This window comes from Varanus komodoensis, unplaced genomic scaffold, assembly GCF_004798865.1.
Source record: "Varanus komodoensis strain SLA01 unplaced genomic scaffold, ASM479886v1 scaffold24, whole genome shotgun sequence".
NCBI lineage: Eukaryota > Metazoa > Chordata > Lepidosauria > Squamata > Varanidae > Varanus > Varanus komodoensis.
Window position 1 is genome coordinate 17,282,503 of NW_025335641.1, and position 20,428 is coordinate 17,302,930.

The 20,428-nt window shown below is 44.3% G+C and overlaps 1 protein-coding gene across 2 annotated transcripts in view; it reads right to left on the reverse strand.

Annotated features, from left to right (window-relative positions):
- NEK7 (NIMA related kinase 7) overlaps window positions 1-17,662 on the reverse strand; it is a 74,581-nt gene extending 56,919 nt beyond the window's left edge. The window contains exons 1-3 of one of the 2 annotated variants that reach the window (XM_044432386.1): window positions 17,490-17,662; window positions 12,002-12,081; window positions 4,621-4,761 (exon numbers count right to left, since the gene is read on the reverse strand). In XM_044432386.1, coding sequence (XP_044288321.1) covers window positions 4,621-4,761; window positions 12,002-12,058 — 198 coding nt within the window. In that variant the 5' untranslated portion in view covers window positions 12,059-12,081; window positions 17,490-17,662. The remainder of the gene's footprint in view (window positions 1-4,620; window positions 4,762-12,001; window positions 12,082-17,489) is intronic. The other variant, XM_044432387.1, reaches the window with a different exon arrangement.
- Window positions 17,663-20,428: the final 2,766 nt, after the last annotated feature.

Sequence of the window (20,428 nt, forward strand, 5' to 3'; positions counted from 1 at the left end):
ACTCCAAGTACCCCTAATAGGGAGCAGTCCAGCTGCATCTTGAATGACTCCAGTGTGGGAGAGCCCTTGACCTTTATGGGTAATTCAACCCCTTTTCATTTTGCTCTAAAATTCTGGAAGGCTTTCCTGATGTTCAGCTGGAATTTCACTTCCTGTAACTTGAGCTTATTATTCCATGTCATGCACTCTGGGATGATCAAGAAGAGATGCTGATCCTTCTTTGTGTGACAACATTTCAGGTAATTGAACAGTTCTGTCCTATCTCCCCTTAGTCTTCTCTTAAGAAAAAACCACCCCTTCTTTCAAGTCTCTCTTCATAGGGCTTTGTTTTCAGTTCCCTGTTCATGTTCATTGTGCTCCTCTGAAACTTTTCCAGTTTGTCTGCACCTTTCTTAAATGGTGCTCCCCAGAACTGGATGAATTATTCAAGATAAGTGGTGCTGACCACAAACTAGCACTTCAGAAGTTTAGGAAGTGCAGTCTCATACCATCTGCCCTCTTTTCTCATGGACATCAGATTGCTGATGCATATCAACCCTGACTGCTCTTTAGAAGACCAGATACTGAAGATAAAACTCAAATACTTTGGCCACCTAATGAGAAGGAAGGACTTCCTGGAGAAGACCCTGATGCTGGGAATGATTCATGGCAAAAGGAACAGGCAGAGGTTGAGGTGGCTAGATGGGGTCGCCCAGGCAGTGGGTGTGGGCTTGGGTGGACTTCGAGGGATGGTGGAGGACAGGAGAGCCTGGAGGAATATTGCCCATGGGGTCGTGATGGGTCAGGCATGACTTTGTGACTAAACAAAAAACAAATTCAGCTTGTGATCTACAACAATTCTAAGTTCCTTCTCACTTGTAGTATCCTTCTCACTTGCTGAGCCAAGTACCCACCCCAATCTTATAACAATGCATCTAGTTGCTTTTTCCTAGGTGCAGAACTTGTCACCTGTTGTTTCCAGCCCAGCACTCCAGGGTTCTCCAGGGTATTAGCTATCCTATGCTACCCTGCACATCTCACAAGCAATCCTTGAACTCCCTCATTCAATCTTTAATAGAAATGTAGACGAGACCTGGGCCCAGGACTGCATCTTTTGGAACTCCACTTGTTACCTCTTCCCACTTTGGGAAGGTGCCATGGAGGAGCACTCTGAATCTAATCCTTCAGCCAACTGTGAATCCACTTGATAGTTGTTCCATCTAGCCCACTTTTAGCTGATTTGCTAATCAGGATATCATGGGGCACTTTGTCAAAAGCCTTGCTTTGACAAGTCAAGATCTATTATGTGCGCAGCATTCCCACAGTCTATCAGGGGGATTACCTGATTGAAAAGTGAGATCAGTTTAGTCCCATGGGATTTATTCTTAACAAATCTTTGTTGGTTTCTAGTAATCACTGCATTGTTTTCAAAGTGCTTGCTTTATAATCTGCTCTGAGATTTTCCCAGTGATTAACGTCAGAGTGATTGGTCTGGAGCTTCCAGCATTCTCCTTCCCCGCTTTTTCTGAAGATAGTGACAACATTAGCTCTCCCCCACTTACCTGGTAGATCTCAAAGATCTTAAACCACTAGTTCTGCCTGTTCTTTTATTATTCCAGGGTCGAGTACACTCGACCCTGGAGACTTGAACTTATGTAGGTATTCCTATCAATATCAAGCTGTAATCCTGCCCCTTCAGCTTCTATTTCACCTTTGCCAGGGAGGTCATAGAGTAGGACACAGACCCTCTTTTGGGATAAGACTGAGCCAAAGTAGAAATTAAGCACTTCTGCCTTTTCTTTGTCATCTCTTATTGTTGTGCCATCCTTACTGAGTAGTTGAACCATCGTTTCTTTCTTCTTTTACTAAGCATGCATCAGAAGATGCTGAGTTGCTTTTAGCACCTCACTAACCTCAGCTCCTTCTCAGTCTCAGCCTTCCTGACACATTCCCTGCAATTCTGTGCTACCTGCCTTTACTCTTCCTATGTAGCCTGGCCTTCCTTCCACTTCCTTTTTTGTTTTCAGGACACCTGTAAATATTTTGTGAAGGCACACTGGCCTTTTGTGTTGTCTCATACTTCCCCCCCCTTCATTATTGTCTGTAATTCTGCTTTTAGATGGGAATCCACCCGTCTTGGACGCCTTTCCTAATTACAGGTACTTGCCATGGAACGATACTTATTATTCTTCTGAGTTTATTAAAATTGGCTTTCATAAATCCATGATACACACTAAGCTACATGTGGCTTTTGCTTCCTTTAGAATCAAGAAATAAGGCAGGGATGGGGGGGGGGGGGGGGGGGGGAGGCTCACAGGGATCCAAAATGCAGAAAAAGTCTCCTTTGTTGATATTCTCACAGCTCCTTCAAGAGAACTGGACAGAAAGGTGTTCGCTTGCACAGCCACACACACAGAGGAGCAGTGCTTCCTTTATCCTTGCAAAGAGGCAAGCATGCCTTCCATGCTCAAAGCTCTGGAAAGTTCCACACTGCAGTTTGTGTACAGAAAATACAGTACAGAAGCTCCAAAGGGCCGCCTATTTTATCTCTTTGGGGCTGGCACTCTTGGGACTGACTCAGATGCTCTTGCTCGATCTGGCTGAGTTCCATGCGTGGGCTTGTCACCATCGCCGTCACATAAATCTTTATGATTCTATGGGCCTGCCCATAGAAAACACAGCCAGTTTCTGCAGGAAATTCTGATACAGAGGAAGAATTCTTTCTCAAACTCATAGGCAGTCTTTATTGTAAGAAGACTACAGAGCAATTTTTGCACCATGCAGATAAAAATAAAGGATGTAAACAAGGATTTTAATTAGTTTTTAAAAATCATGCTATTATTTCAGAGTTTAAAAATAAAATAATTACAACTGACTCATCATAAACATGCTGAACCTACCCTTACCGAATCATAAAAATGAATGGCTTTGTTACACTTGCTCACTGGAAGGGCATTCAATCAAACATGAGCAATCATTACAGCCTTTCATTTAACGAAATAACTCGGTCCAAGCTGAACGGTAAGTTTGGGCTTCTTGAATGTTTAAAGGCTTTTGGTTTCTGTTTCCCTGACTGAAGTACATGGGCAGACACCCAAGTTAGACAGGATTGGTATGTTGTGCCGATGTGATAGTGGAGCTATGCCAAGCAAAGCAAGGGATATTGTCTTGTTCAGACAGAAAGACGATCCCATAGACAGGATTGCAAACTCTTTACATGGATTCTCTTTTAACTTTTAAATTGGATTTTTAGTGTAAAGACTAAGCTTCTCTTAAAAGACTAGGCTTCTCTTAAACAATTATGATCTTAACACAGTAGATTGCATAGATGCAAATTAGCTGTTCAGTTAATCTCAAAACTAAATCAGCACCTCTACCAAATATATTAAAGACAGCCTTTCTCTGGAAAGGAAGATCAATTTGATCATTGCCCAAATATGAGTACTGACACTCGGATGACTGGTCATTGGCATTTATTTTTCACCTGATGAAAATAAGTTGTTCTAGTTTTTCCAGTGATGCCCAAACCTTCTGTCAGTATATCAGTTATGGGCATTTCAGTTTTAGAGAAAATTTCCCTGGTGTGAATCAACTTGCAATCCCAACCTTAGTTTACAATTTTATAACCAATTGGCTGAAAGTAAGCCCTGCTGTACTCAGTGAAAAATATTTCTGAGTAAGCATGTATTGGATTGCATTGTTAACTTAAAACTGTCACAGGCCCAGGTCATGAAAACACCCTACAGGGGTTACTGCAAAGAATTACCTCTATACCACCTGCCCTCAAGCTTGCAAGGTAAAGAAGAGAGACAAAGCACATGCTAGAAAACCATGCTAAGCCACCCATAATTACTGCACAGTGGATGGGTGGGTCACTGAACAACCCAAGATGTGCACAGCATGGGTTGTCCTCCCCATCCTTGCCTCCCCGGTGCTCCAAGCAGCACTGCAGAGCACTTCACAGCAGAACGTGTCCTTCATGCTCCAAGAATGAATCTGTTTGCTTGTAATTCATTTTCTGGAGCCCCCAAAATACAGTTAGGATTGCAGGTGGTTTCAGTCCCTCAAAACTGTACTTTTGCTAAAAGATAATTTTGCTGGCCTTTTGCAGGTACATCAGCGTATGCTTACAGTTATCGCGTCAGTTTTGGGTGCTAAACAGGCGAGGCACCCAACTGGCTAATTTGCTCACCATTGCCAGAATCCAAACGCCTAATTGTGAATTGATAAACGTAAGTAAAAGGGCGGAGCAGCAACAGAAGATGTACCAAAGGGGGGGGGTGTCATGTGAATATGTCATGTGAACCTGATGGATATGATGGGGAATTCTGAGAAATTATACTGGTGCTTCACCTCTGGCCACACACTGGCTGCACAGCCCTGCTCATGTGCCCTGGTTAGCCACCCACACAGGGCTGGACTCTGACCAAAGCTCTGGGACCCCAGAAATCATCTGAGGATGCTGCATGCTGGCACCAGGTCTGCCCACCCTGCTCTTACGATCACAGCTGTCCTTTTTATAAAATGGCATTTCAGCAGCATGGAAGCTTTGAAAATAACAGCTACATAAAATGACATTTAACAATCTTCCCAGTATCAACAGCTAAGTTTTCCATATTGTACTGCTTGAGTCATCCTTACCTGCACCTTTTTTAACGCTACTGGCATGCCATCCAACAAGCACGTCGCTCTGTAAACTTCACTAAACTGTCCACGGCCAATCTTTTTTTCTATTCGAAAGTTGGCTAGAGTATTGTAGCCCATGTCAGGTCGTAAGGCTTTCTGTGGTCAAAATAAAAGAACACATTTTAATGATATAAGGCATACATTGCATACTGGAATATGTGCAATCATACTTTCCTTCCCAAAAGCTATATTGCTTAGCTTTAAGATCATGCATGTGAGACATGCTACACATACCAAATTAAGCTAATGTGTGTGTTGGAAGGGAAAGGAAAAAATTCAAGTCTTTGTTGCCAATAGTACCTAATCATGGTATCTGAAAAACAGTATGGGTGTACTCATTCTGAACTTTCTAATGCTCACTTTAGAATTGGATTTGTTCCATATGCAGGAGAGGCTGTGTGCAGCTAGCGTAAATTGAATTCTGCAATACACCGTTTTAAATCTACAGCTAGCTCCCTCCTGGGACTGCCACATTGCCAAGTTTCTCTGTGCCAGTACTGCAAACTCCAGAACCTTCACTGGTTGCCAGTTTGCTTCCGGACTGAATTCAAGATGCTGGCTTCGACCTTCGAAACCCTAAAAAAACTGAGACTAGAATAACTCAAGAAAGGGTGCTCCCAATATAATCCTGGTTGCAACTTTCCAGATAAAGTGGATAGGCACCCCAAAAGGGTCCTTTCCGGTTGGTGTGTTTGGACTAGCCTGCCAAAATGGCATGGCCTTTCTTTCATTGTCAACACTCAAAAAGGCAGTGAGATCGTTTTTTTGTATGAGTCCTTTAGGAGGATATTATTCTCCCTGCCGTTTGCTTCTGCTACTTTGGTTTAGCTTTTAAATTGTGCCTAGGAAAGGATTAACTAGAAGGCTGATGCAAGGCTTAACAAGAGAGTTTAATAAAGAACGAAATAGTCACTGAGCCCCGTAGATGAGAAAGAAGCTACAAAGGACCCTTGCTGATAAAGGTGGAATGGTAATGCATTTATGACAAAATCAAAGCGGCTTACTTTATTCTCCTCCTGCTGTTCTCAATCTTATCCCCACAACTACAACCCTGGGAGGCAGTCTGTGACTGGCCCAAAGTCACCCAGTTGGCTCCACAGCCAAGCTAGGACTAGAACCCAGCTCACCTGAGGCCCAGTCTCTCACTCTTAACCCCTACGGCACACGGGCTCGCAATTGTTGTTCATAGTATTGTCTGGGAGCCATTTCACCACAGCTTTGACCCAAACAGCTTGCGTTATGTTTGAACAATGGACTCTTATAGTACTGGTGGATCACATGGAAAAGTTTTGCATTAGCTCTGCCAGCCTACAGGGAATTCCTCATGTGATCTATCTCAGAGACCCTACTGCATCTATTCAAACCTTATCACAATGTTGTAAATTCACAAGGAGACATTTCGCATACCACTTTGGAAACAGAGTGAAAAAAGAGTGCTGAAAGGCTAGATTCCCCTGCCACCCCTTCAATCTCACAATGTGGTGAAAAAATTAACCCAGCTGCATGTCGTGTTAGTGACTGTGAGTTTCATTCTTTGCTGTATTATTTTTCAGATTTCCTCCAAGTAAAACCACCTATCTTGAATATGGTCATGTGGACTCTTTTACATCTACATCATCATCATCATCCTCATCATCATATCATACAGTGCCTCAAGTAATCATTTCAGCAACTCCTGAATACAATCCAGGTCCAACAAGGTATTGTAGAAGGCCAGCTCTGCTTTAGTTACGTACCTATTAACATGTATATACCTCTCTATTTGCTGGTGCAGTGTTTAGACTTGGGCTGAGGATGTGGGGGACCTGGATCTGTTCATTTGTTTGTTTGTTTATTAAAAGCTTTTCTATCCTGTCCCCTACAAACGTCTCGGGATGGCTTACTCTGGTCCCCACTCAGCCATGATGCTTACTGGGTGACTTTGGGCCAGTCACCTCCTCTCAGCCAGGCCTACTTCACAGCGTTGTTGTTGTTGTGAGGATCAAATAGAGCTCTGTTAGCCTCCCTGGGTTCCTCACAAGAGGAAAAGAAGTGGGATATAAATGCAGTGTAATAATAATAATCAAAGCAGCGTTCAACAATTAAAAATGATAAAGACTGCAACAATAAAAACTAGAACTGAGAATTAAAATTACACATTTTGAAAGGCTAAACTTAAAAAATATTCTTTCACCCATTCTAAAGGTGAAGAATAATTCTTAACAGAGAGCATTACAAAGTTTGGAGGCTTTAGCAATCACAACTGCTGTTCCTTGGGAAGTTGTACGTGTCAGAATATAAATTCTTCAGGGCTGGATTTTTTTGGGTTGGAACCCTTCCTTACCACAGCCATCATGAAATTCTAGTAGTTGAACCTGAGGGCTGTAGTTTGAAAATTGGTTCCCCTGAAAGTTGTGCATTTTGGCTGTGATTTTATACTGTGCTGTGTTAACTGCTTGGGGATTTTATTAAGTGGTACATTAGTATTACAAATAAATATCAAAGTTTTGAACACTTGTGAGATGCAACATCATCCCAAATACAACAGGAACAAAAGATCTATAGATGGGCAACAATTCTGTTCTTGCATTAGAATTTAAAAGTACCAGCAGCGGTGAAGCAAAATGCTTTTTAAGTATACAACTAGTCTTCTTTGATTTGCAATAGATACTGTCTAGGCTTTTGCCTCTCAGTTCGGTCAGATCAAAAGTAAATTAATATTCATCAGGAACACCAATGTCCAAATACGGAACTCCTCTGATGGAGATGGCATTGCAACAATTCAGAGATGTGTATTCTAAAGGCTCCCACGCAGGTTTAATGAGGTTATCTGTGGCATTTTGAGTGAAAACACTGAAACTTAGGGAATTCTCTCTTATTATTCAAACACTCACGTTACTGAGCAGCAGAATGCAGCTTCATTAAGCTTGGGGTTTTGTGGTTGTTTAACCAGCATATATTTCAAAAATTTGAACAGGGAATTGCATCCTCTGTCCGCGGAGTAACTTGACAAACATTAGCGTGAACTACTAAGGCAGTGTGACAACCGCATGCTGAGAGCAAAGTCTCACTAATGTGTTTTGGCATGCAGGTTTGTAATCACACATTTACATATGCAATGACCTACATTTGCATGTCAGATCACACACTGTCTCGCTTTATTAAGACCGGGCACCTCCCTGTGTTTGGCGGCCAGAGTGGTGAGAGAAGGCCAGAGGGCAGTGGTTTTTTGGCAGTTGAGAGATGAAGTGCCACCAAGAATTAGACTGATATGGCCTGCACATTGGACACTTCATTAGAGGTAATCTGTTTAACAGTGGGCAGTGTATGTAAACTTCACAGCCCATTTGCGGCACCTTCCCACCCACCCCCACCCCCAGTGGCCTTTCTTCAAAGGGCAGCGTGGCTGACTGACAGCTCGTCTCATCTTCTCCCTTGTCCTGTCATACAATTTAGATGTGGAGACCTGACATGAGAAGCAACATAGCTGCACATCTCCAACTATCACTCGGGTCTCCCTCCCAGCCACAGCGTAATTTGGGAAAGGAATAGGCTCACGCTGAATGCAGGTATCACTTGGCCAGAGAACATATTACGTACATTTTTGTAATGATCAGAATGTGTTTAAGCTGCCACATACCAGAAAAAAGATGTGTTTTTTTAATGTAATCCATCTAATGAACTAGATCAGCAATGCCCTATCTCCTGTTCTGGCCAAACCCAATATGGCTACTGACAAGTCATGATGAACAATCCCAAAGTCAGGAGAGGAACATGGTACCATGTTCCTTTTCTCCTCTTGCGTGAATTTCCTCATTTTCCAATCAGAATCGACCAGAACAAGGGATGGGGAAATGAGTACTAGGGATCTTAAAATCCACCTGGAATAGTTTTCTTACTCTTCTGGGATATCTATCTACCTACCTACCTACCTTCCTAGCCATCAATTTATTTTCATATGCCACCCCATTCCCATAGGGTCTGTGCAGTTTACAAGAGAATAAATCAACTATAATTACAATCTGACTAAAAACAAGCACAGTAAATAAAACTAATCTGGGAACTAATCTGGGAAGGCCTGTTGTAAGAGATACATAGAATCACAGAATAGCAGAGTTGGAAGGGGCCATCTTCAACTCCCTCTGAAAGGCTGCAGTCTGGAATATATCCACAGTTTCACGCAACCACTGAGAAAGTCCTCTGGGTAGTTGACATTGATCTTACAGATGCAAACTTCAGAAGATTATCCCCAGGGGACCTTAGGACTTCTCTCTCACACTCAACCCTGGTCAGGATCGAGCAAAACCCTGCAAGCCAAGATCAAGTCCTTAAATGCTTGGGAATGCCAGAAGACCCCTTCTTCACACAAAGCACACATTTCTTTGTCCGAAGTACACAAAACATGTGGAAGCAAAACTCCACTTGCACAGAAGGCACAAGAACAACAGACAGCATGTGTGCAAGCCAGCCTCAGAGACTTGCTTGGACTCATCTCCTGACAGAAGCCCATGTGAACATGCAGAGAGAAAGCAGGTTAGAGTCCAGGGAAAGCTAATGGATTCCCACCCCCAAACCAGATTCCTCACACATCGCCAATGATATTGTTGGACCACAGTTTCCACCATCCCTCACCATCAGCTCTGCTAATTAGATTTATGGGAACTGCAGTCCAACAATGTCTGGAAATCAACACATCCCCTATCTTTGGCCCAAACTATACCTTAGAATGAAACCTGCACCAATGTGAACTGCAGCTAAAGGTAAGCTGCTAGGTGGGTTTCCACATTAACAAGGATAAAAGATCAGTCTCCAAAGTGTGCTTGCAAAACTGATTGCTGAAGTATTATGGCTACCTGTAAAATGTGGAAAGCAGATGTGTAGATTCAAACACAGGGTAATATAAGCTTCCATACAGCCTGAAGTGTGTGATCCTGCCTAATCTTGGAAGCTAAGCAGCGTCAGACCTGGTTGAAATCTGGATGGGTAACTAACCTTCCAGAGACCTTCAGTTATGGGCAGTATGAAATGTAATTAATAATAATATGTTGTTGGGAGCAGACAGTAAAAAGATGTGACTCACCAAACAACTGTCCACAGCCTACTTTGAAACCTATATTTTCCAGTCACGCTTTACATTGTATATAGGCAATTCTCAGCCCTTGGCCTCTCTTATTGGAAAAATAACACAATACCAAAGTGTGTGTTGTTTCTCCTCCTTGTTGGGGGGCAGACCAACCAGAGTTCCCAGACACACTGCAGTGAACGGCCTCTTGTGAGAGCCAGTGTGGTGCAAGGGTTAAGAACAGAGGACTGAGACTCAGGGACCTGGGTTCTAAATTCCCTTCAACCATGGAGCCTGCTGGGTGACTCTTGGCCAGACAGATTCTCAGCCCAACCTTCCCCACAGGGTAGTTGCTGGAGGAAGAGAATTAGGTAAGCTGCATTGAGTTCCTTGAAAGGGGAAAAAAGTGGGGACTAAATATAACAAGCAAACAAAAACAAGGCAGTGTCCCCGAGTTGTTTGGCAGCTCTCACTTACAGACAGAACAATCAGGCAGTGCGCCCTGGCAAGTTGACACATTCACAGCAATCTGCAGTTTAAGAAAAACACCTGCAGTATTATGATACTGCAAATGTTCATCTTTCTACCCTCTTAGTCACCTAAAAACTGCTGCTATGCATCAGACCAAATTTTCAACATTTCCATCCCCCACACTAAAAACAACAACAACAAAACAAACACAAACACAAAAATCAGGCCAAGGCCGCCTTAGAGTTCACTGCAAGTTACATAGCAAAAGAGTTACATAATCACATGTTTGTGTTCATTTCCCAAACCTAAAGAACTACTTTGGGTTGCTACTGTTTCTTTCACTTATTTGTAAACGGACTATGTTGCATTCCCTTGAGTGCACACTGAACAAAGGCATTTTCTCTTGGGGCAGCATTTAACGACAAAAGGGGCTCGCAATGTGGCATTCCCATGAAACTATGGAAAAGTATACGGTGCAGGGATCTGAGTTACAGTCAAAGCATTATGCAAAAATCACCTTGCACAAAAGCCTGACTTCCTCTTACTACAAGGTTTTGCAGCTCTCATGCTGTATGCTTGAGGTTCTAACTTCCTAGTCCCATCTCTCTGAAATTAGTCAAGTAAGTCACGTGTCTCTCATCAGTCGGCACCTGCCTGACACAAACCACTCACAGATCACAGAACTCGGCAGCAAGAGTCACCAAGCCTATGTCGTCCCTAACAGATGCTTAATCAGCCTTTCAGAGCTCAAAAGATTAAGATCTTGCCATTTCCTTGCAGAACACGAATGCACTACTAACCAGTTGTTCAATGGCAGGAAATCATTTTGCTGTGCCAATCTTGCAGCACCCTAATTTAAAGCAGGATACAGCCCCTCAACTTTCATTGAAGAAAAAATAAGACTTGAACAAGTGCAGCTCTCTTTGTCCCTTTCAACTACAGGATTTGCTGTACATAAAATCTGGAAAGCTCAACCCATTTCCATCTTCTGTTCTGTCTAACAGTTGTCCCCAGAACACCCCAAACAGTAAGGAAGAATGAACTGATATCAACCCACGTTGGAGACAAGAAAGTTCAAAACACAATTCCACGGCATATAAAAATGTAATCTGTGTACTTTCTCTTTTTCAGGAGGTATAACCTTCAGGGTTATTTTTATCTCTTTCTATCTCTTACCTTGTTATAAAGAAAACTACCACCCAAAATATCACCTTAATTTTGCAACAGTATTTGATACCCCCTTTTCTCCAAGCAGAATGGTCCACACTTAATAAGAATTATCTATTCACCTCACTCTAATTCTAGAATTTAAAGGAATGTGAATTTGCAGGAAAATCTAGTTCTACCAAGGAAAACTACATGGAAAGAAATAAATTCCATACCATCATTCTGACACTGTATTACAGAACAGGCATGACAAATAAAAACAGAACAGGCATGACAAAAACAAACAAGTTCGTTCTTTATACCATTTTGTTTTTAAAGATTACTTTAGTGTATCTACAGGAGCAAAAAACTTAACGGGACAGGCTGCCCCCATCAGGTCCTCCACAACCTGGATTTCCCTGAAATTCACCCTCTCATCCCCATTTGGCCCTCTCTGTTCTAAAAAGAAGCATGGAGTTTCCAGCCCTTTTTCAGTTCAACTCCCAGGGTACACGCACAGCCTGATGTCCTGTCGGAGATGGCAGGTCACATCTGAAATCAAAGCAAGAAGGATCTCTCCAAACTGTGCTTCTCTCCCCAGAGAGGAATCCAAGGAGGCTCTGCCAGCCAGATTAGGCCAGAGTGCTGCACCCATTCTTCATGAGTGCAATATCCTACCTGTGGCTGAAATTGAGGAACGGGGGGCCCTTGCATGCCTTGAGGCTGCTCGTCCATCGTTTCACCCCACAGCACTTGACCTGCACAAAAAAGGACAGAATGAATCTTGCTTTTGCATGCATCCTTTCTTCTTACTGTCATTTCTGTAATATCAACTATTCAGATGGTTCTTTACAAGGCAACATTAGTGAAAGACCAGCACTTTCCTCTGATGTGCTTGTAATAACTTTGACACCATGGGAGACTACAGAGGTGATGGCAAAGAGGGAAGGATAAGTGGGAAAGCAGCTGCTCCTTATCTGGTTTATATAAAGAGGAGCAAGGATGAAGGAATTGCCTTTTTTTGTTCTTGTACAATCAGGTCAATGACATGCCATGAAAATAGTGTTTGTATGATCGACACTCTAAAGCAGTGGTTTTCAACCTTTCCACAGCTGGGGACCAGTGAAAATAGGAAATTTTCAGGGGGACCACTGAGACAGAAATGAAAAGCGTTATATACATAATACAATATTTTGCATATTGGTTTTTAAATATAATACCCAAATGATAATTCTCTAAAATAACCAGAAATCTAGCAGCAAAAATGCTAATAAAAGAATAAAATATTGAAATTAAATGTAATCAAATACAACTGAAATTTTGCTGTGCCCCCTCTCCGAGGGCTTGCTCAAGAGGGCTTTTTCATGCACCTGCAGGATATCTCCCACGGACCGGCACTGGTCTGCGGACCACTGGTTGAAACCACTGCTCTAAAGGGTAAGTTGACTAATAAAAGCGCCTCAATCAATGAAAGAAACTGACTGATCACGTGATCAACCAGCCCATCACAGGTGAAATACCACAGAAAAGTATCACTTCTCATTGTCTTGAACACAGTATTTTTTCCAATGGAGGCACCTCATTTTTTCAGATGCAAGTGATCAAGTAGGAAGAGACAGTGTCGTGCGAGTCACCCTAAACTTTGCCATAAGAATGTACAGCTTGGGAAGAAAAAGTATTGCACATCACCCGTTAAGGCTTTCATGAAAGCAGCAGGCAGTCTCTGACATGCCAGGCGGGGAACTCTAGTGGTTGTAGGAGTGTAATCTGTCTAAAAACGTATAGGATCACACACTCACAACAGCAGTGTTGTCAAAGGCAGGATAAAAATACAGTGGGAAGATGGTGGTGATAATGTTGTCTGCATGGCAACCAGTTCTTAGGTAAAAGGGCAAAGGGATGATGCCAAAACAACAGCATACGGTGGCTTATCAGAGTGTTCCTATGATCACTAGATATCTTCTAAAGAAGACTTTTCTCCACTGGGGTTCCTTGGAACCCTAAGATTCTGCAAAAGATCATGGAGGTTCTGCAAAAAAACTGTAAAAATAAGCATCACATTTTCACATGTCTGTGTGCACTTTAAGCAAGCGCATGAGTCACTGATCATCTCAATTATCTGAATAGCATCATCATCATCATCATCATCATCAAAACGGTTAAATTAACCGAACCAAAATGGGAATAAATAATACATTGCTCCTATTATTATGCAGGGGTTTCCTGAAACATGAGAATTATTTCAAGGGTTCCTCTAAGGTTAAAAAAAGGCTGGTTAAGAGGGCAACAGGAAACTTTGGGTTCCCAGCTCCAAAGTCAGAAAGAAATCTCCAGTCTCCGATCAGCCTCCCACACTTGCAGCTGGTACAGAAAGGACCACACGGGCTGCTGCCCCAAGTTCATAAGACCATCCTCAAAGAAGGAATAGAGTGTTCTGGAGAGTGGAGAGGGGAGATGACGGGGGGCACCAAGATACAATGCATCTAAGCAGCATGCCAGCCTTCTCCCCTTCCCTCTGGAGTACCACAGCTAGATGGCCAAACCCAGCCATCTAGCTGGTCTGCAGTGTGGGAGAAGCAGGGAACCAAAGATTGCCCTCACAGCCACAGAGGATGCCCATAACCCTCTGAGTTTGGCGCTTTGGGAACACCCTTATCAGATTGTACTCTAACGTTCTCATTGCCATGGGCATTTTAGAATGAGCAAAAATGGCACAAGAGCTAGAAAATGACCAGATAACCGGAGAGAAGGAACATGGCCATCAGAGAAATTCCAGAGGGACTGATTGGGGCTGAGGTTTCCACCTGCCTTGGAATAATAGTGATGATCCTAAATTTCCCTTCTGTAAAGGAGAGATGTTGATCCAGTATAAGCTCCCACCAAAGAAGGATAGCCCTCTCACATTCCTGCATTGCACCCCACCACTCCCCATACCTCCACATAAACATACTATTGCCTCAGCCCTCCAAAGTGGGGTTTTGTTTGCTTTCAGCAAGGACAGATGTGCTGAAGAAGAAACAAATAGCAGGAATTGCCTACAACATATTCCATTGGCCAGAGCATCTGGAATTCAGCTCAAAGGAACTCAGGATATATGCCAGTGTCCATAATTGCTATTCATTACCCATTTCATCAAGAACAATCCCAGTGAAATAGCAGGAACCACCCTGGACCAAATGTATGGTGGCTTTTGCAAAAACCTTTTTATTTGTTATTATTTGTATCCCATTATATCCCATTTATATTCGCACTTCTCCATTTGTGGAATTCAGGGTGGCTGCATGCAGTTCCCAAGCTGAGGCCAGACCTAGACTTGCTTAGCTTCAACATGGCGGTTGCCTAATGCACTTTCAGACCATACTCTGGGTCTGCACACATATTAGCATGAGCGGCCCCATCATATTCACTTCAGCCAGAATTAGGCCCCAGAGATTTAAACAGTACACTCACTAAAATCACCAAGGGTAGTTTATGGATCCAAGAGATTGTACATTGATTTGTACTATCTACTATTATGCAAATCCCATGGTGTTTAGTGGGACGTACCCCTAAGTGTGTGCAGGAGTGTAGATTTTCAGTGCAGCCCCAGACATACTCACTCCTAGGTATGTATGCACCAAATAATCATAAAATGTGGTTCACTTTAGTCCAATCCTATACAGGATTATTCACAAACAGGGCTGACAGCCAAGAAGGTGTGAACAGAGTTGCAGCCTAAGGGTTGAATCCATATTTAAGCTAGATTACTGCAATGGCAGAACTGGACTTCCCCGCTTCCACCTTCCCATGGCAGCCACTCCAGCTACAACATCAGCAGATGCAACTGAATGGGGTGAGCTTTAGTGTGAGGGGATCCTCCAAAATCAGGCCAAGGGACCTTGTGCAAATGGAACCCTTCCTCTTGAGCAAAGTCAATCCGGGATCCAACCCACGGAACCATAATGAAATGTCTATTTTCTAAGATGACAAATGTCCCTTTCCAAAAGTTGCAATTACTGATTCACTATCATTTAGAAAAGAAAAGAAAATAACTTTGGGCAAATGTGAAACAGAAACAAAGTGTGAGTAAAGATCCATGTAAAAGTAAAAAACTTAATACATTCTGCCTGCTGTGATTCTCTCCTAGTATCATTGCCTCATTTCATGTCAGTTTGAGAAAGAATCAAATGTGAAAACATCCTGATCAATACAAAAAAGCTGGTTGCAATGAACAAAAAAGCTTTTTCACAGATCCTTATTAAATCCAAGCCAGAAATGCAAATATATTTAACCTAGAAACACTGAAGGAGGCTATTCAACTGGGAAATGCCATCAAAAGGAAAGCACTTCTAACAGACTGGTTGCATTTTTTAAAATTTAAACCCTCTTCCTAACCTTAAGTTTTGGAGGTGGCATAAATCATCTTCAAATGTCATTTTTATATTTTCCCTTTTCCTGAAGTTTTTAAGCTGCTGAAATCATTCAGAAGTAATGGCAACATCAATATTTTCACCTTTTAACTCTTAAAACAGAGGCAAAGCTTTTCTACAGAGCAGTTCTTACAGCTCTTTGCTTGAACAGTGGTAACAAAACTATTTCAGAGTAGATACCATTTCCTTCTACTTTGCATCTCAAGATAATTGTCAGGGGGACTAGCAATCTTATGCTAATATGAGCAGCACAGAGAAGCTGAATTTAGCATCTGTGCAGTCCAACTTCTTTATATATCTCCCCTGCCCTGCGTCTGGGTCACGTAACTATTTTAATTCAATTAACAAAAGCTCCTATTTAAACTTATCTGCTTTTTTAAAGAGGTTTTAAAAGGAACTTGTCCTTGCAGACTAGGTGCTTTCTAATTATGTGTGGAGGGATCTCTGATTTACTTGAAAACCTATCAGGAACACTTTCAGTAAGACCACCTGTTGTGACAACTAAGATTTCCTTTTGAAAGACGCTGCATTATGCAGCTAGAGGAAAGTATTGAGGCACATAAGCATTTAGGTCATCACAAATTGAAAAATGGAACCATACAGTTGGAAGGGGCCTAGAATAGAAGGCCATCAGGTGCAACCCGCTGCTCAAAGCAGGAAGCAAGTCTCCGATCCAGATTCTAACCAGACCTGACCCTGCTGGGCTTCCAAGAACAGACAGGATCAGGCATTCCAAGCTATACAACTAACATCATTAAGGTAACGACCAGGCCTACCAGGTCTGGCTGGAACCACTCATGAACTGAGAGAGCACCTCTTATAAGACAACCCAGAATCATCTTCCATCTAAATGGGATTCAGGGTGAAAAAATATTTAAATTGTCTTTGAAAATCAAGTTGTTTTCTACCTACCCTCCCTAAGCAACAACATTTTTCACAGGTACTTTGAACACTAAAGTTTTGCATTATGTCAAGTCTTTCTCCGCTGCTATTTTTGAAACGAGTGGATCTTATTCAGCTATTCTTGTTATTTTCCATTCTAAACAAGAACGAAGCGTCACCCTGCCTGCAGTTGCACACTCCAAACTTACTTTACTTTCTACTCAAAACTGCCTCTCAAAGCTACCATTTCTCAAACTCCAACGTGTTTACATCCTCCAACTAACTCAGAAACATCCACGTTGGCCAGAAATATCCTTGTATCCTTTAATTCCTTAGCAACAGGGACTTGAGCCGTCGAACAAAACAGAAGTGGGTATAAGGCCAAAAGAAAGGGTCAGCAGCGACTTGGATGTTTTTCCCCCTCTCCACAACTCTTGACAAGCGCAGCCTGTTGGTAAGGATGCACGATGAGGTCAACTTTGGCAGCCCTGTGCAAGATCCCAGCACGGTTTTGCACACGCTCCGGAGCAGCAGTGCAAAACACGGCGGGGCTGCGATCTTACGCGCGCCCTTTCCTGGGACGGAGCCCCAGTGACAAGAGCGGAGCTGGCTGGCGGAGGAGACCCGCAACTCACCCTGCCTGCCTGCCTGCCTGCCTGCCTGGAGAAAGGGGGGTCTCTCTGCCTGGGCCAGCCTGAAAAGGCAGCAGATGCTCCTCGGAGGCTGAGACGCACGGGAGCGCCTTGAAGTGGCCCGTAACTGGGATGCGGACGCAGGGCCGTCTCCAGGCCCCGGCTGGGACACCTTTCGTCCCACCCGCAGTAGCTTTTGGAAGAAGGCCGGGGACGGGGTGGGGGAGAGGCGAGGCTGCTTACCCGTCGCTTGCTTACTCACGAGGAGGTCTCGGGGGAGGGGGCGCCTTACTCGCCCAAGTTCAACAGAGCCCCTCGCCCGGCCAGGCGGTTCAGCGACGCCGCGTGGGAGCCGAGCGCTCGCTTTCTCTCGCCCTGCTCCGCTTCGCGCAACCTCCGCGTCTCAGTCGGCAGCCCTTGCAGGAAGTCCGGGCACTTCCTGCAAGAGCTGCAGGCTGGGGTTGTAAGGCTGGGGGGGGGGGGGGGGGGGGGAGAAGGGGAGGAGAGAGCTCGGCTCCCGTGCCGCGCGGGGCACTTTTATTTATTATTCTGTTGCATTACAGCGACGGCAAAACTCAAAGCACGCCCTGGCCTGCAGCGCCAGCAGCCTCCTAGCGAACAGCAGCCTCTTTCCCCAGCCGCGGAACCTTGCAGGCACCGAAACGGCGCCCCATCGCCCGACGCGCGGCTGGCGGCGCAGGGTGCAAGCGGGGACGCCGAGCGCACAGGCGGGGACAGAGGGAGGAGCTGGGCGGCCGCGGGCACGCGCGCGCGCGCCTGCCTGGCTGACGGGAGGCGAGATCGGGCCGGCTCCGCTGACCCGCGCTTGTCCTCCAGGCAGCCGGCTGGGGAGGCGATGCGCGGGTCAGCCGTGGAGCAGTGGTGTCCAGCTCTAGCATCGGCCAAGCTGCAGAGCGCAGGAAGGGCAGGGGGCTGGTGCTAAGGCCGCGAGGGAAGGAGGCTGTGGCGAGGGCAGCGGGGAGGCGTCGCAGCCTGGCCCCCTCGAAGGAGGCAGCCAGGATCGCGGGGCAGAGTGTCCAGGCGCTGGGCACGTGGGAACGGGGTGAGCTGGGGCCGCCGCAACTGCAGCGGAAGGACGCGGTTGACGCTGGACTCCGGGCTGCGTCGCCTCCTGACCTCGCCGCTTGCGTTTCTCGCGCTTCACCCAACATGTGTACCGAATATGAACTGGCTCGCGGGGGCTCTCCGTGCGTCTGATGAAGTGGGCTGCTGCTGAAAGCTTATGTCAGAACAAATGTGCTAGCTGCTGGCTTGCCACAAGACACTTTGGTGTTTACTTGAAGTTAGGAATTCGGGGGGGGGGGTTGTTTGCTTTCCTCCAGCGTGCATTGCTTTACGGTTGTTTACACTGAACTACATTGACTATTTTAATGCCTGTTTATTCCGTCTGGGTAGAACTTCGGGGGCCCGTCCAGTTTCTTGGTTACCACTCTCAGTAATCTGAACATTTGGATAAGAAAGACCTCACCCCCAATACGGATGATTTATTAAAAAGGATCGGGCCAGGTCAAGATCCTTAATGAGGCCCATCCAGTGTAAAATCGATCCATTTATTCCTACTTCAGCAATGTTAATTTGAGTTCTTTAGGAACTTTCAGATTGATACTATCAGGAAGGATTTGTTTGCACTTTGCCTATAAGGTGTAGAGCTGTGCCCCAGTTCCTCAGTCTCCTTTCCTGAAAATAGCAGTCTTAGTGTAGATATTACAGAGCTTAAGGATCCAAGGTTCCATTTAGATGCCAGGAAGCACTTCCTGACAGTTAGGACCCCGAGGATGTGGAATGGGCTTCCACGGGAGGTGGCTGAGGCCACATGGGTGAGGGTATTCAAGGATAGGCTGGACATGCACATGGAGGGCATGTTATGAGTGGAACCGACTGGAGCCGGGGGTCAGACTAGATGGACCGGGAGACCCCTTCTGACTCACCCTGTTTCTATGTTTCTGTATTGGCCATGCATCTTCTGCCTTAAAGACAGATGCAAAGAATTCTTTTAGCTTCTCTGAAATTTCCCTTGTCATGCAACAATCCATCCAGCTTCCTTCTTCTAAATAACTGACTGAATAGTTAGTCAGTACTGAATACATCCCATTAACAGTGTGCTCATTAAAATCCCAGTCAACAAAGGCTACAAATAAGGCCTTAAATAGTTCTCTCTCTCTCTCTCTCTCTCTCTCTCTCTATCTATATATATATATATATTCATTCATTATCTTAAAATTGTAGCTTTTGACAAAGAAATTGAAGATATAATTTCAGTGGTACTTCGAAAATTTCAAGAGTCCTATAGGTTTAAGGGCCAGATGGTTTCCCTTTTAAAAAGGCAGGAAGAACCAGACTAAATGACCATCCTGAGGGAAGAATCCCAGTTTAATAAATGAGTAATTTAAGTATACAGTGTAGTACTGCTAAAACTATTACTGCTCTCTGTTTTGTCTCTTAATGTCTAATTATGTAAAACCACATGGAGCTAAGGCAGTATTGTTGTTGTTAGTCGCAAAGTCATGTCCGACCCATCACGACCCCATGGACAACATTCCTCCAGGCCTTCCTGTCTTCCACCATTTCCGGGATTCCACTTAAGCTCACACCAACTGCTTCAGTGACTCCATCTAGCCACCTCATCCTCTGCCATCCCCTTCTTCTTTTGCCATCTATTGTTCCCAGCATTAGGCTTTTCTCCAGAGAGTCCTTCATTCTCATTAGGTGGCCAAAGTATTTGAGTTTCACCTTCAGGATCTGGCCTTCTAAAGAGCAGTCAGGGTTGATCTCCTCTAGGACTGACCAGTTTGATTGTCTTGCAGTCCAAGGGACTCGCAGGAGTCTTCTCCAGCACCACAATTCAAAGGCCTCAATCCTTTGGTGCTCAGCCTTCTTTATGGTCCAGCTTTCACAGCCATACATTGCAACTGGGAAAACCATAGCCTTGACTATACACACTTTTGTTGGCAGGGTGATTTCCATGTGTAGAGTGGTCTCTTGGGTTGTTGGAAAAGAGTGTTTGCTATGACCATCGTGTTCTCTTGACAAAATTCTACCAGCCTGTGCCCTGCTTCATTTTGTACTCCAAGGCCAAACTTGCCTGTTATTCTGGTTATCTTTTGGCTTCCTACTTTAGCATTCCAATCCCCCATGATTATGAGGACATCATTTTTGGGTGT